This window comes from Cynoglossus semilaevis, chromosome 20, assembly GCF_000523025.1.
Source record: "Cynoglossus semilaevis isolate Cse_v1.0 chromosome 20, Cse_v1.0, whole genome shotgun sequence".
Classification (NCBI taxonomy): Eukaryota; Metazoa; Chordata; class Actinopteri; order Pleuronectiformes; family Cynoglossidae; genus Cynoglossus; species Cynoglossus semilaevis.
The window spans coordinates 8,592,088-8,618,336 of record NC_024326.1 but is presented as its reverse complement, the minus strand read 5'-3'; the positions used below and the strand labels follow the sequence as shown (position 1 = coordinate 8,618,336).

At 38.5% G+C, this 26,249-nt stretch overlaps 4 protein-coding genes across 4 annotated transcripts; 1 reads left to right on the top strand and 3 right to left on the bottom strand.

Annotated features, from left to right (window-relative positions):
* Positions 1–334: 334 nt before the first annotated feature.
* tmie (transmembrane inner ear) lies at positions 335–8,387 on the bottom strand. The gene is made up of 4 exons (XM_008334441.3): positions 7,882–8,387; positions 5,955–6,072; positions 5,587–5,736; positions 335–2,017 (listed from the first exon to the last, which is right to left on the bottom strand). Exons 1-4 carry the CDS (start codon positions 7,990–7,992, stop codon positions 1,728–1,730), a joined length of 669 nt encoding a protein of 222 aa, XP_008332663.1. The 5' UTR covers positions 7,993–8,387; the 3' UTR covers positions 335–1,727.
* Positions 8,388–13,082: 4,695 nt separating this feature from the next.
* Positions 13,083–18,777, bottom strand: ccdc13 (coiled-coil domain containing 13). Its single transcript, XM_017042292.2, has 14 exons — positions 18,203–18,777; positions 17,839–18,049; positions 17,578–17,726; positions 17,355–17,497; positions 17,132–17,215; positions 16,922–17,038; positions 16,704–16,808; positions 16,402–16,560; positions 16,128–16,304; positions 15,808–16,011; positions 15,561–15,658; positions 15,335–15,397; positions 15,117–15,248; positions 13,083–14,984 (listed from the first exon to the last, which is right to left on the bottom strand). The coding sequence occupies exons 2-14, from the start codon at positions 18,024–18,026 to the stop codon at positions 14,870–14,872; spliced, it is 1,734 nt and encodes a 577-aa protein (XP_016897781.1). The 5' UTR covers positions 18,027–18,049; positions 18,203–18,777; the 3' UTR covers positions 13,083–14,869.
* Positions 18,778–19,218: 441 nt separating this feature from the next.
* higd1a (HIG1 hypoxia inducible domain family, member 1A) lies at positions 19,219–21,582 on the bottom strand. Its single transcript, XM_008334440.3, has 4 exons — positions 21,235–21,582; positions 20,749–20,819; positions 20,460–20,594; positions 19,219–20,222 (listed from the first exon to the last, which is right to left on the bottom strand). Exons 2-4 carry the CDS (start codon positions 20,816–20,818, stop codon positions 20,149–20,151), a joined length of 279 nt encoding a protein of 92 aa, XP_008332662.1. The 5' UTR covers position 20,819; positions 21,235–21,582; the 3' UTR covers positions 19,219–20,148.
* A 2,357-nt stretch (positions 21,583–23,939) lies between these two features.
* LOC103396384 (5-beta-cholestane-3-alpha,7-alpha-diol 12-alpha-hydroxylase) lies at positions 23,940–26,158 on the top strand. The gene has a single exon (XM_008334439.3). The coding sequence runs from the start codon at positions 23,986–23,988 to the stop codon at positions 25,519–25,521; it is 1,536 nt and encodes a 511-aa protein (XP_008332661.1). The 5' UTR covers positions 23,940–23,985; the 3' UTR covers positions 25,522–26,158.
* The last annotated feature ends 91 nt before the right edge of the window (positions 26,159–26,249 follow it).

Below are 26,249 nucleotides of genomic sequence, written 5' to 3'. Positions count from 1 at the left end.
TTGCCAATTCTGCTGTGGCAGTTGAAGTGTTCTTCAGTTTGTGTGGGGAGATTCAAGGATTAGAGTTAAAGCGGCTGTGTACCACTTTCAAATCGAAACAAAATTTCACATTGAAACAATTATTAGGAATTCACTGCTAATTAAGGCTCTCGACTTTAAGAACCAGGTTTTTTTTTTAACATTGACCAGAACGTTGTAAAAGTAAAGCCAGATGTCGAACAAAACATTTCGGCGGACGGCTGGAAACACAAAGCGGTGCCTATGACACAATTACACGATTAGATTCAACCAATAGAAAGTAACTCAGCAGCTTCATGTGACCAGTGCTTATTTCTCCGTTTTGTTGTTTTTGCCATTGAAAGAAAGCTGAGTGCACTGGAGTGACAACATTGTTTCTCTATTTCTGCAACTCAACAAAAACAAAACTTTTTTTTATTTATTTTTTTTCTACAAAAGCAAGGGAGACAAAAGAGGAACGACACCTCGTGACAGGCATGTCAGAGCCAGCGGGGAATCACAGCCTGTGCCGCCTTATCAGCAACATTTCTTTTTCCTTTGGAAAATACTTTTTTAATTTTTTTTATTTCAAGGTTTACACATCAGATATGAAACTGCCTAAATGTGTTAATTACTTATTAGTAATCAAAAACATTTATATATATGTTTAAATGAATTGATTATGAAAATAATAATAATTTTTACACCTCAATTATTAAATGAGGTGTATTAACTAATACAAAGGTGTTTCCAAACTCAACTAAACCATAGGTTACACTTGGTTTACAGATAAACAGATTAATTCATCCAACTTTGTCAGCATCAATAAATAAGTCTCACCTTTACAATACACTAGAGATTGATTAAATAAAAAGAGTAATTTCAACAAAAACATTTGATTTGTAAAAAAGCCTGAAACTATTCAGATATGTTTTTATTGTATCTGTAAAGCTATACGTAGAGTGTTACATACTGTATATGGATTCAATGGGTTGCATTATGATGACTAAGCTATGAATAAATAACTCAAAGCATGCAAAAATCTCAAACACACTGTTAAACTCAGTTTCTAAATCCAAACATGGTTGGATGGTTCCGGAGCATGAAACATTTTTTGTAAAAAACAAACAAACAAAACCTTGGAAAATGACATTTGAGCACTTTATTAACAGATAATACAGTATTCTATTCTGATTGTATGATGTACTATGATTGTGTTTTGAAGTCAATTGTAAAGTACGGCCAATAACCATAGAGCTAATGTTGTATTTTGATGTTTTTTGAAAATACCTCCCATGGAAGTAAATGTTTTGAGAGTTGTTTTTTTTTAATTATTATTATTATTTATCTCGTGCAGAACTGTTGTAGACGGTGATCTTATAGAAACATTGTGTGAACGTGTGTTTTTCAGGACACCTCTCATTCTTACATCCAAAAGTAGGCATGATGTAGATATTGCTGTAAACCTTGAATGAAGTCACAAAATATTTTCTGCTCTTGTGTTTGTTGGTAAATTGTGAATATGTCAATAAACCTGTAATTTTACTGTACTTCTATTTTTGAATCTGTTATTGAAAAGAAAACACCACCACGTTTTTAGACGTCATTTTTTTTCCTTTATTGTAAATATAATCTCTGTACAAATTTCATTTAAGAAAAAAAGTGTCCAAAGTGGTTGCAGTGAAAAATATGAAAGTGTCTTTATGCAGTTGTTGTCACCTAAATGCAGTTCATTTTTGAGATTTCTTGGCTCCTCCTTTGGCTCCCGCTTTCGCTCCACCTTTTCCTCCCGATTTCTTCCCTTTTCCTTCATCATCTGCATTTTTGGACGTTTTCTTTTCACCTTTGTTACCTTTCTCACCTTTCTCACCTTTCTTTTTTGTCCCATCGTCTTCATCTTTTTTCCCTTCTTTTGCTTCTTTGCCTTCCTTTTTGCCTTCCTTTTTCTTTTTCTCTCCTTTTTCATTATCCACTTTCCCAGAGACCGTTGTCACCTCTTCCTTTACTTCTGCCTTGGCAGCTGCAGGGGGAAAATATATATATAAATAAAGGCATGGAGTATCAACAGGCCTCAGATGCTAATGATAAAAATGGAATTAAATCCAATGCCGTACTGAGCTGTTCTATCTGTTCTCATACATACGGTCTACTTCATATTTTAATTGAATTTTTTTGAAGTGTTTTCTCCTGAAAGAAATTTAGTAAAAATGATAAGAGGTAAAAAGAAAACATCTCCTCATTATCTTTCCAAGGAGCTACACAAAGACGTGCACCGAGAACACAAACATCTTTTTAATGTTTATTAAAATAATATTTTGGAATGCAATGCATAGCAAAAAGATTGCATTATTAAATATCACCAATGCATTTATTTTCAGATTGTATTCAATCAGATTAGCCCACTGTCTGTTCAGAATACATAAATATATACTTCAGGTGATGCCATGAGCTCTGCCCTCTCTGCAGCCTAATCACCATCATCATCTTCAGCTGCCGCCCTCAGATCAGCAGCGGCATCGTCTCCACCTGTTTCCTCCAGCTGCAGCTGATGACCTGCTCAGTAAGCCCGGCTCACAGTGAACACACTGTCACATTGTCTGTTCTGTTGTTCATGCTTGATGTCGAATTGTATATGTGCTGAAATTGTTTATAGTTTTCTTTTTCTTTTTTTGGTTTTGTTTTGTTTTTTGGTGGAATTCTGTTGTTGTTGTTTGTTGTTGTGCCCAGTTATCACTCTGACTCAGCGCACTGTGCCACTCCGTTGGCTGGTGGCTCACCAGCAAAGCTTTCATAAACTAAATGCCAGTAACAACCACCGCAGCTTTGCACATCAGTCCTCATCAGCGGTGCGGCACTGCACTGACACTCTCTAAGGCAGAGGTGGGCAATTAGGTCCACAAAGGGCCGCGGTGGCTGCAGGTTTTTATTCCAACCAAGCAGCAGCACACCTGTCTTGACTTATTTAATCAACTGCCATGAGTCTTCAGACAGCTGATTGGTCAGTCAGTGTGTTCTGGACAGGTTGGAAGAAAAACCTGCAGCCACAGCGGCCCTCTGTGCCCAGGCCTGCTCTAAGGGGAGGCCTGACTGTCTGCCGGGCCCCAGGGGAAATCCCGGTGTGTTTAGGGACTGTCATCCAGTTACTGTGGCTTTGATGAGTTTATTCCCGTACTTTCGGTTGTGCCTGCAGTCTTTCTGTCCTTAAATAAGGGTTTTCATATTTATATTTATATATATATATATGTATATATATATATATATATTGTAGTTCCCTGCATACAGTAGGTCCTAGATTCAAAATACTCAGTCCTTGCATATGTTTTTTATTTTTATTGACTGCAAGAGCGGGTGTTTTGCATTTCTTGCGGTGGCGTCAGGAAACAATCATTTTCCTCTAAAATAGAGAAAGTTTCAGAGTTTGACCTGCATTTATTTATTCATCCTTTACTTTTTTAAAAACCTTTTTGGAGTAGTAGGGTGCTGGAGCCTGTTCCAGGATTAATTTGTAAGGGTGGACTACACCATGAAATATTTGCAAGGCCATCTCCAGGCCATATTTAGAGATCAGTAACTGTTAACGATTTGATTAATTCCTATAGTCAATTTTGATTATGCAGTAACTTAATCCATGCTTTAATCCTTGAATGTAACGTACAGGGATTGATATCTAACTCTTTTGGCTCAGTGGCTGCAGTGAGCTGTAGTGGCTGTACTTACAAACAATTATGTAGTTAAGGGGTAAAATGCCAAAGCCTGTTGTTTGACTAAAACCTTGAGAGTACTTATGACTTGCAAACAATTATTTAAATGTTTGTTGAAAGGAGTGAAAGTGAAAGGAAAACAGCAGGTAGAAGAATCACTCAGACCCTAGCAGGGTCAGGTTTCAAAAGCGAAGCAAAAAATTGTTGTTACTGAAATGTTAAAGTAGTAACAGAGAATTAAAGGATGTTTTTCTTCTGGTACATTGATTTGGTGGCTGTATTTATCTGTTGACCTCAGGAAGAATGAGTTCTTCACTGGTTTAACATACAAAGTACATAAGAAAAATTTGGGAAAAAATGTGTGAAAAAAATTATCTTGAGTTTAATGTCGCTTTTGCAAATGCTGATCTTATTGGAAGGAAATAAGAAGTAAAGCTGACCTGCTGTGTCAGTGAATGTCTGACTCAACAGTTGATCAGATAAATCTTTGCTTTTATTCAAACAAACAAGTTATTCCTACAAATTACATTGAATAAATTGATATTTCATGTCTTTTTCTGCAGCTTCACTGACAACATTTGACTTTATTTTCCTACAGCCTGCAGTCTAAAAGGATGATTTACATCTGACTTAGGAAAGGTTGCTACAATGACACATACAAATGAGTCAACCCGCCAAATTACTAAGACGGAAAAAAAGAATCTTTAATTAGAGATGGGAGCAGCATTAACTTTAACAATCATTTTGTAATCACGAGGGGTACAGGAGAATGATTTGCTGTATCGAAAGCAAGGCTCAGAAAAGGCGTCAGCTGGTAGAGACAGCATCAGGCACCAACAGAGGCAGGCTTCATGCAGTCACATTTACTCTGAATAGCTCTATTTTTGACACTTCCGTGCACATATGTAAAAATGACGAATATACGAAAAGGAACCGAGCTTCACAAGTACAAAATTGTCTACGAAAATAAGTATAAACTATGAAAATACACCAACTGTAATAAGAATCTGACCTGTTAAAGAAATATGTTCTGTAGTATTGTACCGACAAACTGAAACTGTCCTGCTGTTATACTAGAACTATTTGCTGTACAAAGCAAAATCTAGCCACGCGTTTCAAATATTTAGCAGAAGGTGTTAAAAGAGGAGGAAATGGACTGGCTGCAAGATGCATGCTGACGCTTAAAGGGGTGACTTGAAGAGTAGCTTTAGCTTTAAATCACCTTTTGCGAGAGGCTGAGGTGGAAGATAAGATTCTAAGAAGCAGACAGGGATGACGCTATGTCATCTCCGGCAAACTGGAGGAGCTAGGCTGCTCATCGCTGCCCCTAACTACTGAGACCTGGCTGCTTTCTGGGCTTTGAGGCTGGACCTGCTCAGAAACTGTTTGAATGGCAGAGGCATCAGCAGTAGCTGCAAGAGAAGCAGAGAGAGGAGAGGAGAGAAGAGATGAGAGCAAAGGACAGGAGGAGACCAGAGGGGAAAGGAGAAAAACTCAGTTTAACAGAGCGTAAAAAAGACTAGACTCAGAAAAGTAAATAAGGTGATTTTCTTCTTTTTTTTGGGATGAAAGTGAAAAAGCTGAAATATTTAACAAGACCCAGAAAAAATGGGAAGAAAAACATCTGTTCTTTTAGCCTAAATGGAAAAAAATAGGTCAAGTCCTCAGGACTCATGAGACAAGTCAATGCGCTCTACACTCTGAGACTACTCACTGCCATAACACTCAGATAAAAGGTGTTATTTTAAAATCCCACATTAGTTGAAGAGACAGTTGTATTGTATACGTTTTGTATAATCATTTGAGGGTGTGAAAATGCTACTTAAAGTAGTGCACGTGTCACACAGGTGTATTGAGCACCATACTGTGTTTGCAGTGTAGAACTTACATCCTGGGATCTCCGTCAGCTCGTTGAGTGGTGGCACTGTGTCCAGTGTTTCGGCATATTTCTTGGCGGCCTGTCTCTGAGTGTGACGCGCTTCTATTTCCTTTTTGGTTCTTGGGATTCGACATTTGAATATACAGCACAGAGTGATGACTGAGAAGACAAACAAAACGCACATGAAGCAGCAGAGGTTAGTTTAATGGCTGTATTATCTGGATACATTAAGCAAGAACTCCTGCCTCTTGTGTTTTTCTCGTTTCGTTTGCTAACGTTTTGTCTCCAGACACAGTGGTTTGTAATCACTCTGTGAAACAATGTTTTCACCATGAAGTCAGTTTTGAGAATTTATGAATGTGATGAGAGTAACTCACTAACTGCCAGAACAAATATTGAGAAGATGCCGATGACCTGCCACAGACGCAGCCCCCAGAAAACAACAGTCTCTGAGGTCACTGGGTCTGGCTTCTTTGGGGGGTCTGTGGGTAGGAGCTGTTGGAGAACGGAGAAATAGAAAAGAATCAGGTCTGCATATTGTAGATAGAGTTAAAAAAAAACAAGTGTTACAGGATTTGAACGTGAGGTTTTTTTATATCAATATCTGATGTAATGGATGTTCATGAAGATGTTATTGGGACCTTTGAGGAGCTCTGCTCTGTTACATAGTTACACATTGTTTTCCACTTACTGTATGTATTGGCTGTTTTTAGATTACACCAAATGGACATGGATTTAGATCTGACCAAAACCCTAAAGAAAGAGTTTCGTGAAAAAATCCCAGAGACCATCTATGTTTTGAAGTCAGTTTTGTTGACTTTGGAAACTTTTGCTCTGTACTGCATGACGTTTTTTGTCATATTTCCAAGAAATCCATCTTGGGAGCAGGGAATCAGAAAAGATAAATATGTTTCGTACGTTTGTGTGTGTGTGTGTGTGTCTAAGATTAGGCAGCAACAGTTGTCAGATAAACCCATCAGCAGGGTTTCTGTCTAAATCAATGACATGATTGGATCATGCCAGGTGCTTTTGGAAACTCTATACTTTAATCTAAAGTGCCAGGGGTCAGAAAATGGACGTTTATTGCATTTACTGTTGTCACCAGCAGCAACGTCACATTTCCTTTGAAACAACAACCAACAATTGTCCTACAAGTGAACAGCGACAGAGCAACCAATAATAAAGTTTAGGGATTAACCAGGAAAAAGGAAACATTCATATTGATTTGATTAAATCACTGCTTTGTTGATTTTTTTGTTTGTTTGTTTCTTAAACAAGAAGAGACAGAAAAATAACCAGCAAAAGGACATCACGACCTCATGACTCATGACAAAGACACTTGAGAAGAAAATCATCTGAATGAATTTACCCTGTGTTTGTGCTCCTCACCCGTGGGGATTAGTGAGGCAGAGATTATTAAAGATGGATAAGAAATTGTAACTTCTGCCTCAAGTGTGATTACGGAGGGTTCAGTCCTTCCCTCTGGTACTGACATACAGGAGGATTAGTGGCTGCGAGTCTTAAGTTTAATTTTGTTGGAAGACAAATAACAAACATACAGACGCAAAGACCTTAAGTAACTTTACGTTTGTTAATTACCAGTTAGTTAACAGAGTTAGGTATCCATTAGCTGGCTGGTTGTTGAGTTGATCGGGGATCAGAGGTGTTCTGGCTGGAAGCCGGTGTTAACAATTGTCATACCTTGACTTTGTTAACATGTAGATAGTGTTCAGTTCATTAAATATTTAAAATAAACAAAAGTAATATGTCAGAGGCGCTGAGAGGGCTCGGTTCTCGATTCTTGATTCTGGTACCTTCGATGACCTTTCATAATTTGATGCCCTCAGGGTTGGGTTGCAGAAAACAAGAGCTCCGTGAATGTTAATAAGTATGTAATAATATGAAATATTCAACAGGGTAATATCATTATTACCCACCAAGCTTCTACGGTCAATATTACAGATCATAAATGGTCGTGTATTTGTTTTGTTTTTCAGTGGTTGTCAGTTGGCATTTTTACCAAAAACCATAGTATTCACATTGTGTAAAATGTATTCAAACATTATCCACCTCTCTACACACATTCAAACATGTGTGCCTTCACCTCTAACACCGTGTTTTGACAGTGTCAGTGAGCCGCCTCCTCACCTTATTAGCCAATAAACCAGCAACTAAAACGACAAACACTCTTTTCGTAAAATTAGTTTGATGGTGAAAACACCTACAGCTGCCACAGAGAACCCTCCAGAATAATCCGTCCAGAGCAGGTGCAGTGGAGGACACAGGGATGCAACAGTGTCTTACCTCAGGATCCGGGATCTGGGAGAAGACGGAGGACAAGCACTGGGACAGCAGTACTGCTCCCCAGCCCCGCAGTAGGAGCTGAGGTGGACACACAGGCTGATCTCCAACCATTCTCTGTCTCCCTACAGCCACCCTGCCCCCCTCTCTCCCTCTCCAACTGCTCCTTCTCCTCCTCCTCTCTGTCTGCCTTCCTGACTGTACTGGCGCCGTGTACAGGACAGGACCACAATGGCCCTGAGTGATTAATGGTAACCGTGGTGCAGGCAGCTCTCTCCCATGCACGCTTTTCTGCCGCTCTCCTCTATCTGTGTCCTCTCTGGTACAACACTGTCCTAAGAGACGACGTTAGCTGTACTGTTGCTGCTGCTGCTGCTGCTGCTGCTGCTGCCAGCTGAACACTGCTCGTCCACAGTGGAGGAAGCCAACCCTGCAGTTAGGGTACATTAATTAATTATTAGACCTGGTGTGCTTTACAGCCAGCTCAACCTTCTGGGAACAAGCAGTTCACATACAGTGTAGGGGGATGGGCGGTCCAGTTAGCCCAGAGGCTGGCCTGCGCAGGACAGTAAAATTGCCATTGGTGTCATCATCTTGGTTGACTGGAGTGCAAAACATTATCGCAGCCTCACATTCTCTGGGTGGTAAAAGGGAGACGGAAGAATGCTGCAGAGAGAACCACTTTAAAGACAAACATTTAGAGTCAAACCACTTTGTAAACAACAATTTGTGACCGAGAATGCTTTCAACTCTTGGCAGCTGTGTGCAGTATTTTTTAATATTGTTTCTGTTTTAGGAAAGAGAACTATATTCTATTTTGTTTTTCAGTCATGCTGATAAAGCCACAGTAATTCTGAGAAAAAACAAGAAACGCCATCAGTAAGTCATTATGGGTTTGAATGAGTAGCCACATCTAACCCACCGTGAGTTTCTCTTACTACTTTGAATTGGTCCAACAGATACTTTTGTTCTGTTTGAAACATAAACAAACACAATATTGTGTCAAATAAAAAGGCGTCTTTGACAAGTGTTAATTTGTTTGTCTCTACAAAAATGCACCTTCATCTAGAAAGAAAAATGAAATCAATAAAGAAAGCGAATGACCATTACATTGAGGGAAAGAATACGGTGAGAGTCAGGAGTGGCAAAAAAGTATGTAAAGATGGTGCATGACACGTAAAAGATTAAAGAAGCAGTGGTCAGCCAGAGTCGTCAAAAGATTTATACAGGGATCAGACTAGTCTATAAGCCACTACTTTTTTCACACGCTTTGAACCCTGCGGCTTAAACAATGATGCGGCTAATTCATGGATTTTTACGGGCTAACGTAGTTCATACCGCTAGCGATCAATGACTTTCCTGGTAGGCTACTGTGTGTTATACTAGTAGCGTATGCCTGTCTGTGAATGTCTGTGTGCGTACATGTGCGTGGAGCAGTTTGAGCCCTGTCATGTTGTAGCGGGTGTTGGATCGGGGTGGCTGATAATAAAGACCCCAACTTCCCTGTTTCTGTTTACCTCTGCTGTGGACAAAGCACAAAGTGAAGGGAGTTAGTGGGCACAACTTATATACAGGTGCGCTCAATAGCCCGGAAATTACTGTATTTCACACCAAGCAAGTATTAGGAAATGTTTTGTGCTCTTGGCTTCTTTTGACGCTTCTAATGCATTTTATCTTTTTACTAAGAACTTTTTGCACAGGGTGCAAAAATAGACTTGTCTGTTTTTAATTACAATTTTAGAAAATATTCTTCTCCTGCCAATGACAGCAGGAGATTATATAAAGACAGTCTTTTTTACATAAAAGACTGTCGGAAAATGAAAACCTGCTGCAGAGTGCAATTCTAAAAGATTCTAAAAGGCTACTATTGACTCTGGATGTTTCTATGTCATAACGCCATTAACTCATTAATTTGTCTGAAGAGAACAGGAAATATCCTTTTGACGACACAAAAGTGGAGGCTGTAAGCTGTGTTGACCGCTAACAAAAGTCCATTCACCGAACCACTTCTCTGATGATAATTAGTAGGGAAGAGTGTGTTACAAAGCTGTGGCCCCCAGCTCCAGGTCGTTTGATGATAATGAGTCTTTTTCTTCAGCTTCAGTCACAGATAACTCCCACTGTCATCACCGTACAAGATCTACTGTACATCACATAAAGTGCCTGCTGTTTATTCCACGGCGGGAGGGTTGCTCTGTTAACCAAGAAGTATTTAAAAAGTATTTGAATGCAACCAACAAGATATGAGCAGTTGACTGTATCTTCTATAACATTGTAATCCACTAATCACTGATGGATTTTAGGTAATTTCCCTAAATTAATGTATGTTACACAAAAGATACTGAATCTCAACATCCTTGATATAAATGGATACTGGACTTTTTTTAATCACTTTTTTGATTATGTGTGATTCATAATCTAAAACTATGACTGTGTCATCTTGTGGTCTCAGTTATGACAAAAAAAATACACATATATGTATAGCAGTAAACTTAAAAGCAACAAATTCCTCAGCTAAAGTGGGTTTTTTTTTATTCAAGGACTCAGATTTTGTAAGGATTCAAGAAATATAAACACTAAAAATCCATTTTACTTGGCTGTGTAGTGACCCATTTATCAAAGAATTCTTTTCTACGCCACTTATTTTAATAACGTTCCAAAATAACCTTGATAAAGGCAAGCTCTCTGTTAGACCTGTCTTCACTTACAGGAAAAAACAATGCACTGTGGTGCTGTGTAGAAGTCAAACACAAAGAATTTCTTTTTATATGAAAGTTTTATATGAAACCTAATATTCCCATATTCTTGGGGAACTCAATTCAAAACGTAATTGTAAACTCAGTCCTTCTGTATGAACAGATTTTCAGTAACATTTGTTTTGTTGACACTTTAAAAATGTTTCATTACAAATATTTCTTGCTTAAACCTGTGCCATGGTCCCAGGTTGATCACCCTTGTTGACGTCAGATGTACTGAAGATTTAACTCTTGATTTAACATGTAATCAAATCAAACATAAACCCATTGAATTTTACTTTTAGTGATACTTCAGATTTGCAGTACTACTGCAATACAAAAATATAATTTAAAATAACTTGTCCTCTGTGGTATCCATTTTTACAATGATCTCTTTATCCTCAGTTTTATATCGAACCTCTGCAGTCACTATGAGGAATAAAATAAAAACCGTTGGTCATCCTGTATGACCGACAGTTTTGAATGACTTTGTGTTTATATTCACAAAGCACACGCTTCCCTCAGCAATTAGGATCCACCTGAGGCTCGGTGCTGCCTCAGCTGACATCCTGTACTCTTTTCTCCCACTTGTCTCCTAATTATTTTTTGTATATTTTGCTGTGAGCTGGCAGATAAAAGTAAAAAATAAATAAATAAGTAAATCAAAAAAGTGCTTTGATCTGATGAGGCAGTGGACTCCGGTGGCGGTGCTTATATTCAGGAGCAACAAGTCAACACTGTTGTTCCATTAGCCACAGAAACAAAGCTCTTTGACATTCAGACAGTGGTTACACTGCAGGCAGAAGTGACTCAAATCGGCAGGTGGTTTGTAAAAATGTGACCAAAGTCTGGTTATTAAACAGTGAAAACAGTACAAATGTGATTTTTTTTAATTTTTAATTTTATTTTCTTCAAATTCAAACCAGGACGCCTTTAAATGTGCTCTTATTTCGTACAATACAACGAGCTTGAAATGAGTAACATGACATTCATGCATGAGGAATCGAAAACAAAGAAAATAAATTTAGTTTGGATTCAGAACAAAGATGGTTGCAGTGATGAAACTGGGCAGAAAATGGCCATGGATGATCTTTCCATTTCCTGAAAGACTGGAGAAGTCATTTGTAAGACTTGATTTGTACATTAAATCTGTATCCGGACATTTTTTTTGGTCTGTTGGTTCAAATGTGTTTTAGAAAAATATTGCGGAAAGCAGACTGACCATCAGAGATAAATCTGATAGAACAGTATATAACCTGCTGCACTAACATGTAGTATTCAAAACCCAGAACTGATACAACGGCTCATTGAATCAGTGTGCAAAACAATGCACCTGCAGACTTTTTTGAACTCTGTTAAAAGTCACTGCTAAAAGTTTCTAGTTATTATTTAAATCACAGTCAGGCCCTCTTTAAACTGGCCAGCAACAGACACAGCAAACAGCGTTTGTGTTTAATGACAGGTTAATATCAGTCCCTGAGAGAACAGCAACCGTAAGATAAGGCGAACGTTTTCCTTCCTTTTGTTGCTGTAGAAGTAGAAGTAACCTCCTCTTGTCTTTTTTGATTGGACTTTTGTTCATAGTTGAAGCGTGGCCTCGACAGAGAGAAATAGACGTTCGTTATTTAATTTGTACTTACTGTAAATGAGAACATTAGGACTCTGCTGTTTATTTTCTTTCCATTACATGTAAATGAGAGGCTTCACGGAGATGAATGGACTCATAGAGGCGCGGACCATTTTCTGGCCTGATTTTGGTTCACAGATGCCTCATATACCGATGGCTAACTTTAACCTCTTGCGTTCAGAGCTCCTCTATTTACTTTAGTTTCTGGATGCAGTCAATGGTCTGCAGGAAGCATTGGTCCAGAACGTGGGAATACCTCTGAGGAGAAGGATGGAGAAAGGAGTCATTCAAACCTGGAATGACAAATAGGGGAGGCTGTTTACGTATGCCGTGTTTACATAAGTTTGTGTTTGGTTTGGTGGGTATTTGGGCATTTTGGAATAAATCTACACCTTTCTGCGTAATACAGCTGCATAAAACAATATTAAATTTGTTTGCCGAGGTGTAATTTATTTGGAAGTGATGACACTGTCAAACGACTGAAGTCGGCAGCTGTTGTATTTGTCTGTTTTCTTTTTCTATAAACAGAGTGTTGAACACTAAAGAAGCTTTATTTTAAAACTCAAGTCAAATGTGGGGAAGTACCCTGCATGCTCACTGACTCTGATTTGTCCTCACCTTTCTAAACTTGATTGGTTCTGGCCATATATTCTTCAAATTATATTAGTGTTGAATTTATTTATTTTAACTTTTAAATCCCAATATAAAAAAAAAATCTGTTTTACCAGAAATCACAAAAGAACCTTTATGTGAAACGTAACATTTAGCATGAAATTCAATGTAAATAGAGACGTGTTATTGGCTGCATGAACGCTCTGTTTGTTGCAGACTTTCAGAGCTGATTTCCTGCAGGGCACATGGTCACAAACCCAATGGTATATTATCTATTTCTCTTGTAAACACACGCCTCACTCAGCTACATTGAAGAGTTCCTCACGTTGTGTCCAGGAGATATTTTTCACACAAGCTGTTTTTTGTTGGTCTGGGGTATAAAGGCTTTCTTCATCACATCCACACGCTGATATTTTTGTCTTGTGGCACTTCTGCCTCAGTCCAATGAGGACCTGCCAATCTCCCACAGGGGCCTGGAAGAAATAGTGCGGTATTTGAAGCTGCACACTAACTCAGCCATGGTCTTAAATTAAGCGTGATGTGGAGGAAGAGAGGAGGGAGGGGCAAGCAGTAGGAGAGGTGGGGGCTTTACTGAAATCCTCACCGCCGTGTCGGAAGAAAAAGCAAAAAAAAAAGATGTTTAGATGAATGTTAGTGTGAATGTATGGGGCCGCAGCAACTAAGTTATGCACATCCACACAGCCTTGGAATTAGAATCAAATAGTAGTAGTAGTCACATAGAACAGTGATAATCAACTGAAGGTCTGCGGGCCCAATGTAGCCCAAAACCTGAATTCTAAAATAAGCATGAAATAATAATGCTAGACTAAAATGTGATATTTTTTTTATTCCATTTTAATTGAGTGTCCGGCCCCCAACATTGTTGGTGACCCCTGAGGTGCTCCTGGGAATGCAGGCAACAGCAGTTTGAAGATTATGCCTTTTTATTTTTTTAACCACTACTTATACACAGCCGATCTCATGTCATAAATGATTAGCACGTTTATTCACAAGGAAACACGAGGCTCATGGGAAGTCACCTGAGGTGTTTGCTGTTTGGATTGGACTTTCATCAATTTGCATTTATCCATCTTTTGCCAGAAACTCTAGGACATAAAAACAAGTGAAATACAGTAGTCACACCGTCTGGAGGAGATTTAGCATCCGTTTGTTTGATTAGCTTGGACGTCTCGTATGTCGTTGGTCCATGTATAAAGTACAGAAGACATTTCATAAAATGTAAAAGCGATAAAACAACAAACAGAAATTGTGTTTAATGTTGAATCTAATCAGCATCAGTATCGGGAGAAAAACTTGTCTGATGAGAGTATTGTAAGTTGAAAGATCAATTACAGTCACCGTTATGCAGAAAAACAAACGGAAATATGAACTGTTGCTGGGAAAAACTGTGTTAAAAAATTTAGAAAAAAAAAGAGATTTATCAGACATTAGTGTGGCAGGAGAGACTAATCTATTTCCTGAAGGCTGCTGTGTGACACATGTGACAGGAGAGGTGGGCCTCAGCTGGAGGTGACGCTGAGCAGGGACAGGCCTCTTCCCTGCTGGTTAGTGTCTTGTCTCCACTGTCAAAGTGCCTGGAGAAAAATATGCTTGGGTTGTCTCATCAAGTCACTGCAGAGCTGCAGGTCATCGTGCAGAGGTCTCTCTGTAGTACCCTCCGTACATATGTTGCCTCAATTTAAAAGACCAGTCGTGGAGCAACCAACAAGAGCAACCTTAATAGGTCTGTGTATTCAAAACGTGAGGGCCACGGAGGCATGGTGTACAGAGCAGGAACGCTGGTCTATAGGAGGCCCAGACTCTCCGTGGGCAGTTGCTGTTGTTTATAGAATCTTGCCAGTCTCACACAGGGAGACGCTGCCCCTGATGGACAGATGGGTGACAACCAGGAGAGCAACTACTGAGTCAGAGCGTCCAGAAAACTGAAGTAGTACATAAGATTCAGCTTGACTCTGATACAACCTGCTGAGATTGAGCTCTGCTGCTCACATAGACTTCATTTGGAATCTAATTTTGTCCTCTCCAGCTGCTGCTCCAGGATGACTGTTTTGCGACGCTCCTCCTGATACTTGTGCTCTGCCTCTGTGCATCTCTGGTTCATCTCTTTCTCACTGGAAAATATGGAATATTTTATGCAATACTGATATCTAAAATAACAAAAATCAATTCAACATTGCAAAAAAACAGAGAAAATAAGCAACAACTTTTAAACATACACAGAAATGACCCTGTCTCCCTGTTACCTTGTTTGTAGGACGTTGACCAGCTCAAGAAGTCTGTCCTTCTCCACACTGAGAACTTTATATTCATAGCTTTGGGTCATGAGTGCAGTAATATCAGCTGAGCATTGGGGACATTTTGCAGATTCGGGAGCCCTTCAAAGAGAATTACACACACATAAATATTTATGCAATCAGGATTACTGTGGTTTTAAATGAAGGATAACTGAAGTTAAACTTACTTTAACTCTATACTGCTCTTCAGATTGGGCAGCACCAATTTATGGCCATATTTATTAAGTGAACTGAAAAAGAGAATTGTAGTTTTATAGTCAAATAGATAAGACGTTGAAAGCTCAGTGAACCTTAGCTTAAACAGAACTGTCTTACAACATGCATGCTATTATTGACAGCCGAGATACAGACCAAGTGTGGATTATTCAATCAATTCAATTCAATACTACAGACCCTGACGATGTTTTTCTCTTGCCAATGTCTCCCTCTTCTGAGGAAAACTCAGAACTGCGGCTGCTCCTGACGCCGGACTGTCCTCCAACGCTATCCTCCTGTAGCAGCAAGTTTGACATTTTTAATTTTAAATAACTTGCTTGATTGCTTTTATATTGAGATAAAACATATTCAAGCATGTCTGGCCCAAAAAGGTAGAACACGGTGTTAGTAAAGAGTTTATTTTTCTCAGTCTTTCTTTGTTTACCGTGATGGAGAGTTGCTGTATTTCCTCCTTCAGTTGTTTAATCATCGTCTCCTTCTCAGCAACTGTTTGCCTGAGTTTTTGGAGGAGCACGTAGTGCTCTGCAGGCTCAGTGCTCAGCTGTTGTCTCAGGCTCTGATGGAACTCCTGATGGTTCTGCTGTTGGCTGAGCCGCCTTAGAACCTCCTGCATCTGTGTTTGCTGTTTCTGTCAGAGGTGAATGACATGACAAAAATATTTTTAAACAATCCTTCTATACAACACAGGGCTTGTTTTGACTGATAATTCTTAAAAAACATTTTCTTTTCCTCCAAATGTCCTACCAGCAGAGCATCCACAAGCTCATTGTCGTGTTTACCCTTGTCCAACAGGGTGGAAATCTGAACCTTGAGAGTTTTCATTTCAGCAGACTGGGATTTGTTCCTGGCCTTACAGGCATCCAGCCTTTTCTTCACCTCCTCGTGTTCCTTTTGGAGCACCTCATAATCCATTGAAATCCTCTAGGAGAGTGTTGGGAAAGATCAAGGACTATGTTTACATGGGTTTTGTTTGATTGTTTGATTCAAATCAACACACGCATCACTGACTGCACCATACCTCGAACGCTTCCCTCTTTTCCTTCTCAATGGTGCGGATGAAGCCGAGGTTCCTCTCCTGAGAAGGGGTTTTCAGACCCAGAAACTCTTCCTCCACACTCAGGACGCTCAACTGTCTCCTGGGTGTCGCCTGGCTCAGCTGCTGCTCTAGATCTTTTACCTGTGGTGTCCCACTTTGTTATTTGTAGTTTTATTAATTCATGTAACAACATCTTAGTCATCCTGCGTTGAAGACCAGACATCTTAAAATAGAGACTCCCATTAGGGAGGTAGAGAAGTAGATTGTACTTGTAATTTATTCACCCTTGTCTGCAGAGCCAGGATCTGTTGAGAGCGGCCCCTAAAGTTTCCCGGGGAGCTGAGTAATTGTTGAAGGTTGACTTCCTCTCCAACTTCACTGATTACAACCTGCAACAATCACAGGGTGCTCTTTAAAATACGGAGGTTTTTTTAGGTGTAATTGTATTTTAATGAACGCACAATGATCATTGTGCTAATTAATTCACACAGGAAGACATTACCTTGTGAGCTACCTTCAGCTCTTGTTTGAGGGACTGAACCTGGTTGCGATATTCAGTCACTTTGAACTGGACGGCAGATAATTTTTCCTGCAGTGATTTTACTGCCGGGTTCTCCTGCTTTAGTGACCAAACAAAGCCTGGTTTGAATCAACTGTCATTAATGTAACTTTGCTAGAATAGTCATATTGTTCAAAATACAATTTTTTTTACCTCATTGTCATCAGGCAACCTTCTCTGAGAGACTGACTTTGTGTCTATTTGTCCACTTGGAGATTGCACCAAAGCGGACTGCAGCTATGAGAAAAACAAAAAACAATTACCATAATATACTTGAATATTTTCTCATACTCATCTTTTCTGTTTATAACAATAAATCTAAATGCTGGTGAGTGAACTCACAAGCAGACTCCAGGCTAACTTTCCCTTGCATTACCTCCTTTTCAAGCTGTTTAATTCTGTTGCTGTGTTGCTTGGACTTGAGCTTTTCTCGCTCTACTTCCGTGGTTAGCTCTCTGTTCTTCTTGGCCAGCTCTACTATCTTGGTGGCTGCCAGATCCCCAGCCAACCCTGATGTCCCTAAGTGGTTGAGGAGGATATTATAAAGCATTTTTCACATCACTGTAGTTCAAATGTAAATAATAGTGGTGCATTTATACCTGCCAAAGCCAGTCTTTCTTCCTCTCGTTTCTTCTTTTGGTGTTTGATTTCCAACTCTTTTTCAGTCAGGAGTTTAAAGAGACGGCTATTTTCATCTTTCAGCTCTCTAAGTTGATCTGGCAAATTCTGATTGTCAGTGCCTTTAGATCTGATGGCGTAAGGGAGTTGTAATACCAGAAGAGATATGTTTAAATCAACAGGAGACAAAAAAAAGGAACTTTAACTGAGTGCTTATTGATTCATTCTTTAATAAGACTTACCTGTTATTTTCAGGTGCATTTTCCATCCGAGTGCCTTGTTTCAATAATTCTAAATCATCCTGCACAACAGTGACGTCAGGCTTGTCCGGTTCTTTCTTTCGTTTCCTGTCCAGTTTTCTTTCCTCTTGCTGTTTTTGTAGTGCTTGGAATTGAAGCCGGAGGTCATTTAATTCATCCCCTGGATCCATAGTCTGGGATTTGGACTTTTAAACTACAACCAGGGAAAACAGTACTAGTGATACTACATAATAATATTACCGAATATTATATTATATAAGCCGAAAGTAAATTACTTTTTCATTCAGTTAACATCTTGACAGTTATTTGTTCAGGTTAAGTTGCTCAAAAATGACAAAAAACTCACCTGTCATCTATTATTCGAAAACTCCTGGGCCTAGAAAGCATTTGTAGGTCTGCAGCGCATCAGCTGAGGAGCGTGCAGAAGCTTCTCCACTGACTGCAACGCTACTGTAGCTATAGCAACGCCACCAAACGCAGGAAACAAGATCTCGCGGGAGTTGGCCTCAAAAGTTGCCAAGAACGAGGACTACGCCCTTTGCTGTTTATGATTGGTTAAAATTCTACTATCCATGGGTGGAATTAACCAATTAGAGTTTAGAAAGCTGTTTTTTTTTTGTTTGTTTGTTTTGTATATTTAATTATTTTTGTTGATATGTTTTGTCTGAACAGATGACAGGCTAGATATTAAAAAGGACAACACTCTGTAATTTACCAGGTTTCTATGTTAAAGGTTACACAATACTGTATGACTGTAGGGTCATTCTCATCTCCACTGTGCAATTATATCTGTTATCACAGGAAACGCTGAGTCACAAACAAACATGTCACTGTTTTGTCTTTGTGATGTTGCAATTTAATAACCTGAATCTACGGCACTGCCAATTGTATCAACACTCTCAGATGTCCAACCTTGATTTTCCCCAGGCCTTGATCTGTTTTAATGTATTTTTTTCCTGTTTTTTTGATTTTCCCCAGGCCTTGATCTGTTTTTTAATTTATTTTTTTTCCTGTTTTTTAAAACATCAAACATGGTAATGAATTACAGAGAACAGGGAAGTTTATTTTACAAGAGTAGAAGGGTGTGGTTCAGGAGAACCCAAGTTGGTTTTATTATCAGGATGGTTTTATACCTAACCAAATGTTACTACCTAAAACATTCCATTTACAAAGGGACAGAAAATACTCACTATCTGTAAATGGAATTTGCAATATAATGGCATTACTACTATATTATAATAATAATGCCACAAAGTGGCAGTTTTAGCAACTTTTGTCTGTGGACTGCATGTCTGAATGCCTGGGGAAAAGATTAAACATTTTATGATTAAGTGCATCATAGACAGTACACGCAAATGAAAGTTTTCAGGGTAACAAGAACTTTTATTTTTACTTTCATAAAAATAATAAAGCAAATACTAATAAATAATTATATTTGTATTTATACACACATTCAAAATGTGTACAACTTACAAAGGCATGTTTCTGAGGATATCAAAAATAATTATACAGGGACTGCAGGTTTAAACCTCAGTTGTTGTTGTTTTTAACACTGTGTCTTATAAAGGCAAGCAAAATAATAGCCCACTATGAATCGCAGCAAAAATGATCACAAAAATGACTATCAACTGGCATAAAAACCAACAAAGACACTAATGTTATATTATTCCATTTCCTTATGTGGTTTAAGTTTTGTTACAAAAGTCATTGTCACTATTGAAATGTTGCTTTTTAAATGATGTCTCTTCATCTGACAGTTCTGTTCCTATCTCTGTGTTATAGAACCCTTACTTGTGATGCTTAAATGCACAGGGAAGCCCAGTGAGTGAAGCTATGTAGAATATGATCTGAGCATTTTGTTTGGCACAACACCCCTAAATCAATACAAATTCAACTACAGTATTTACGTGTAAAATTAAACAAGGTTGTTGACTTACAATCAAGTCCAAGTTTATTCATACAATATTTTAATTTGCTACATTAAAAACTTTCTATCTTCCACTCTCAAAATTCCAATAAGAGGCAGTAAAACTTGTGTCACCCGCGTACACAGACTTCACACCCGTCAGCTTTACATAGTCACACAATGTGAGTGTTCAGTGTTAAAGCATATGGTATGTATATATGCAGTTGATACAGTGGTAACACCTGGTGGAAGTAAAATGAATACATTATAACTATTTACAGTTAAGGTGAGCTGCTGAAAGGATGCGTGCAATACAAAACATAAAACACATTGATAGATAAAATAATACACACTTTATCATTGTGGACTTTGGATAGAGGATGGGTTTACTTTTTTTCTATTGCCTTTTGTTGTTCTCTTGGCTTTACCACATAATCTTGGTACATTTTGTAAATCACACCTGAAAAAAGAGAAGCAGATTGACAGTCACACAATGGCACATCTTGTAAACTGTTTCAAGATATGGTTACAATAAAACTAAGTGAAAAATAAATAAATAGTAAAAATAAAAATAAAAAAATAAGAAAGAATAAACTGACTAAATTGGGGGAAAATAAAAATAAAAAAATAAGTGAAATAAACTGACTAAATTGGGGGGAAAAAAACTGAAACTACCCTGACACTTAGGGCTACTTACCAACAGTCATGGCTCCAACTACAAAACCCTGAGCTGCCACACGCATATGGATTAGATGCACAGACATTTTTGTGTCTCCCCTACTCTTCATCTTCATCAATCTGTATCCAACAATTGCAAAGAATCCAGCTATTCCTGCAGGCAAAAAAAAAAAACACATATGAAGAAAGCCATACAGACAATAGAAATGCACTGTCATTATAAGGGTTCATTACTACTCAATAAATACACGTTCACTCTCATTACCAAATGTCAATGTTTATTTACGTTAAAACTATTTCATACTCACCCACTGGAACAAAAGGATTCTCCTTTGCTTTTTTTAACAACTTAGACTCATTGTCCTCGTAGACAGACATCCTTGGCAAAAAGAAATCAATAATGAAATTAATTCAACAATGAAAGCTTCTTTGATCACATTCTTTACTTTTGCATATGGTTGGGGCAGAACCATAACTGTACTATATAAAACTGCAGTAGCTGTTTCAGTTATGTTCACTTTATTTACCAGTTTAAATTTCCAACCCCCCAAACCAGGTTCGTGTAAAACCACACGAAGTCACCCTTAGAGGTTACATATGAAGGACATCGGTGTTAAAATTAAGTTCAGAGGTCTTAAAAATAGATACGACAATAAAATAGCATTTAAAAACGTACAGTGTTGTATAAGCACATGTTTTTGAGATAGGTCAAATATATTGACGAGACACCTATTCCTAATTCAGAGCGAGTAATATATCTTATATTACATAACAAAGTGGTCTTATTCTTTTACCTGTTTGTATGGAAGGAGTAGTTTGCTGTTGAAAACTCTGTAAAGAATTGTTCCGAATGGTATCGCTGAGTTTTGTAACGTCTTTGAATCCACGGATCTCTCACACAGTATCTACAGGAAGTAAAAGCCGGGGACGTGATGTAACCAAGGGTGAAAACCCTCACGTAACACGTTAGACTGACGTAATCAGCGACATAAGGGGAAGCTCTGTTCACGTGTAAAAGGAAAATGTAAACACGAAATATAAGTTGTTCACAAATGTTCACCACTATTCAGAGTTTTAAGAGTAATGATGGCAGTTCAAACAGTAAGCGTAATCTAGTTTGTGCTTTACCAGATAAATCCGCGGTCGCTATTTGACTCTAAAACATTCCTTTAGTTGTTAAGTGTTGTAATAACCCAGTTAACCTGAATGCACCAATCGTTTGCCACCCCCCTTCTACAAACAAAGATTTCGAAGCGAATGCAAGATAATAAAGGTCCGTTTTGTCATAATTTGTCATAATTTTTCATAGTTCCAAAACCGGAAGTATTTGTCCAAACACTATCTTAATATACGCACTAATCTCTGCGCTTATAACGCATTTGTCTTTTGTGCTTGGGGCATTGACCTCAATAAGAATAATAATAATAATAATAATAATAATAATAATAATAATAAGAAGAAGAAGAAGAAGAAGAAGAAGATTATTAATAACAATAAAAACATTTTGGCTTGACTCCAGGTCCTGGGAATTTAATTTTCATCACTTTCATTCACACACGTTTATTCTTCCTTGTTTATCCTTACGTTCACACTCTACTCTGCAGCATTGTGTGTAATGTGCAGTCATTATCATCCCTACATTATGTCTCTATTCAAACATCCACACTAAACCCAGTAGATGGCGCAGTGCACCATGGTACTATTGTGGGCCAGACGGGTTTCTCAACAAATAAATAAATAACAAATACAACTGGTCAACTATTGTTCAGTTAACAGTCAGTGAAAAAATTGTGGCTTTGACATAACATAGTTTTCTCTGATTTATTTAATGTATGCATGCAGTCATATACATTAACGTATAAATGCATTCTCATGCCTGATTTTCTTACTGTTATTGAGGACATTAGATGGGTATTGTTCTGAATATATTGATACTTTTTTGAAAGAAAAAATTGAGACTGAATTTTAAAATAATTTCTCAGGACTTTGGCTCGGTTGGCTACATTTGGCTACATAGTGTTCAATCACATTACCAAGAACATGTTACTGTAAACACAGACAAAATAATGTAGTAGTAACATGATGCAGTGAAACCAGGTCAGGGAGTGGCAGACAAGTAGAATTACATCGACAACAAAGGGAACCAAAAGCATTAGAAATATTTAGACCTGAGGTCTGATGGGCAGGTCCATTGATTGAACAGTAGGATTACAATAAATATTTTATTTTACACATTTTGAACAGTAGGATTACAATAAATATTTTCAGACATTTACATTTTTATTGTTGTTGCATTTTAATTTGCAGCATTAGAAGAATCTTTGTACCTTTGAGATTTTATGTGTTCTTTTTTTGGATACAGAGAATAACTATATGCAAATATGTAGTTAAAAGTAGTTAAAACATGCTGCTGGTCAAATTTTCTTAATGCTCATATTTTTTTTTAATAACTAGAGTCAATTAAATGAACATTTGTTGCGGCAGCGATCCGAAACAATGTTGATAGGAATTTAATGAATGAGTTAAAACCAGTCTGATGACAGTGTTTCTTTGTATGTGTGGTTCATCGGAACATCTGATAATCAGTTTATCAGATACACATTGAAAAACTTTAGCAGTAGAAAAAAATGACAGGGTTAAATGTTGTCTTCACAGTTTGATTTTTCAAAAAACACTCTAATTTGTCCAGTAGTCCAATAAAGGCACTATAACCCAGGTAGATGTACTTTTTCCATGGGTAATTTTATCCAAAAGCCAGACTTAGCCAGGAATTGATTCATGACTCACTGACTCAGTAGTTATACAGAGTGGTCAGGTGAGTTTAGTTTATTTTGCATTTTCTTCCAGTAAATTACATTCAAAACCTCATAAAGCATTTGTAATGCCTGAGGCATTGAAACTTTATTTTGCTGTATTCTGCAAGGACCTATTTAGACATATAAAACTAAATCCTGGAATTAAAACAAATTGCAGAATTAAACTGTCAAACAGCTGGCAATGTGAACTGCCCTCGCAAAGTAGGTTTCACCCATGTTTATTTTTCTCAAAATTCATGAATCATTTATTTGATTAATTTAACCAGTTTTGCAATTTTTGTTTGTTTTTTATTTATTTTTTACATTTTTAGTAAGTAACACTAAAAACTAACTTAACTATTATTTAATATTGCATACAACTCATAGTGGAAAAAATACACATTTACAAACATCTGTGACAAATGTTGACACTAGCTTTTTTGTCTTCTGGTAAACTTTTCTCTAGTTGACACTCTGTACCTTGTGGGGGAGTAGATGTTGGTATGCTGGACTGGTGAATTTTCAGCACAGTTGATTGGTTGAATACAGTGACCAAGTTTATCTTTGAATGACATTTGCTCAGCGGCACTTCTCTCCACCCACCAGACAACACTCACATGCATTTCATTATCCTGTTGTTTCTAGGTACGGACTTTACTGAAATGTGAAACTGCTCCCACAAGTGGGAGGAGTCTTGTGTCTCTTAAACATGCAGAACATGGACCATTACATTGCATAACTGCGTCAGCCATGGGACTGTTGCTTCCTATCCTTGCTTGCATTCTGGCCTCTGTGATTGGAGGACTGTACCTTCTTGGAGTGTTTCGACGGCGCCTACCAGGAGAACCCCCTTTGGATAAGGGGATCATTCCTTGGCTGGGTCATGTCTTGGAGTTTCGCAGGGACACACTGAAATTCATAGAGAGGATGCAGAAAAAGCATGGTGATGTGTTTACAATACAGCTGGGTGGGTTTTACATTACATTCCTTCAGGATCCGCTGTCATTTGGAGCATTTGTTAAGGAGAGCAGAGAAAAACTAGACTTCAGCAAGTTTGCCAAGGCTCTTGTACGTAAGGTGTTTGGTTATGTGGCAGAAGAGGAAGAGCATCACCTTCTCCAGGTTACCAGCAACAAGCATCTGAAAGGAGACGGGTTAAAGTTAATGACGGAGGCCATGATGGACAATTTACAGACCCTGATGCTGCACAGGGTGGGCTCAGTTTCAGACCAAAACCCCTGGATTGAAGACGGGCTGTTTATGTACAGCTACAATATTCTGTTCAGAGGTGGCTACTTGTCTCTGTATGGCAACACCCCGGCTGAGTCGGAAGAAAGTGAAGAGAAAGCCAAAGAGAAAGACAGGGCTGAGTCTCAAGCGTTGTTCTGTGAGTTTCGTAAATATGACCAACTCTTCCCTAACTTGGCTTATGGCGTGGTCACACCAACAGAAAGGATAGAAGCAAAGAGACTGATGGGAAAGTTTTGGAACGCTCTGTCAGTGCAGAAGATGATGGCCAAGAACAACATCAGCGGTTGGATACGGGACATGCAGCAGGCTAGGCACGAGTGGGGTATGAACACTTCAATGATCGACAGGTACATGTTTGTGCTTCTTTGGGCATCTCAGGGCAACACAGGACCCTCCTCATTTTGGCTGCTCCTCTACCTTATGAAACACCCAGAAGCCCTGGAAGCAGTGAAAGAAGAAGTGGACAGGGTTGTGAAGGAATCTGGACAAGAAATACGTCGCGGCGGCCCTCTGATCAACCTGACCCATGAAATGTTGCTGAGAACCCCGGTACTTGACAGCGCTCTGGATGAGTCCCTAAGACTCACTGCCGCACCCCTCCTCACCAGAGCTGTCCTGGAGGACATGACCCTCAAAATGGCAGACGGACGCGAGTACTTCATTCGCAAAGGTGACAGAATGGCAATGTTTCCTTACAGTGCGGTTCACATTGACCCAGAGATCCACCCTGACCCGCATTCTTTCAAATACGACCGCTTCCTCAATCCAGATGGGAGCAAGAAAACAGATTTCTACAAGCAGGGGAAGAAAGTGAGATATTACAACATGCCCTGGGGAGCTGGGGTTTCCATGTGTCCAGGTCGATTCTTCGCCAGCAACGAGATGAAGCAATTTGTTTTCTTGATGTTGGCCTATTTTGAGTTTGAGCTGAAGAACCCTGATGAAAATATCCCAGAAATTGATTACAGGCGCTGGGGCTTTGGTTCCATGCAGCCAGTCAAAGATGTTCAGTTTAGATACAGACTTAGGTTTTAAATCTGAGCTCCTCATTTTACCCACTATTTAAGCATTTGTAGAGAACAGAAAGTTTCCTAACTCATCTCTGTATATGTGTATACATTTTGAATATTTGCACAATTACCAGTGCTCTGTGTGCAGTTTGTTTCACATTCACATTAGCAATATAAACAGATGTTCATTTTAGTAGCTTACTTCTTACTTACTTATCTTAGTAGTTCAGTTTAGTAGCTTTGAGTAAAATGTGTTCAGATAATAGTACTTTAGATTGTCTCCATAGGTAATCAGTGAATGTAAAGAAAAAAATAATAGCCTTCACTTCTGTATCAATTATTGATTGGTATGTGTAAAAGTGATCCTGTTAAAAGCCTGCTGTCCACCAATGTCTGTTTGTACAACCAGGGGAGCAGGTCAGAGCAGATAAGAACAGAGAACTGTTTTGCAATACCATTACAGAACTGAAGAAGCTTCACGCTTTAACTTTGACCATGACCTGAATGACTGTGAAGCTTCATAGACACCATTAATAATGTTTCATTTACATTCACTGACCACTAGAGGTGACGCTCTGACAAAGCATATGTATACACTGTAACCTTCATTTTGCAAAGCATGTTTGTACAATTATATTTTAATTAAAGTCATTTCAAGAAAACAGTCTGTTGAGTGATAAGTCATGAACCATACATTTATGGGGTATGTCCTTTTGGCTTCAGTTCAATGAAAACACACAAATAAATATAACT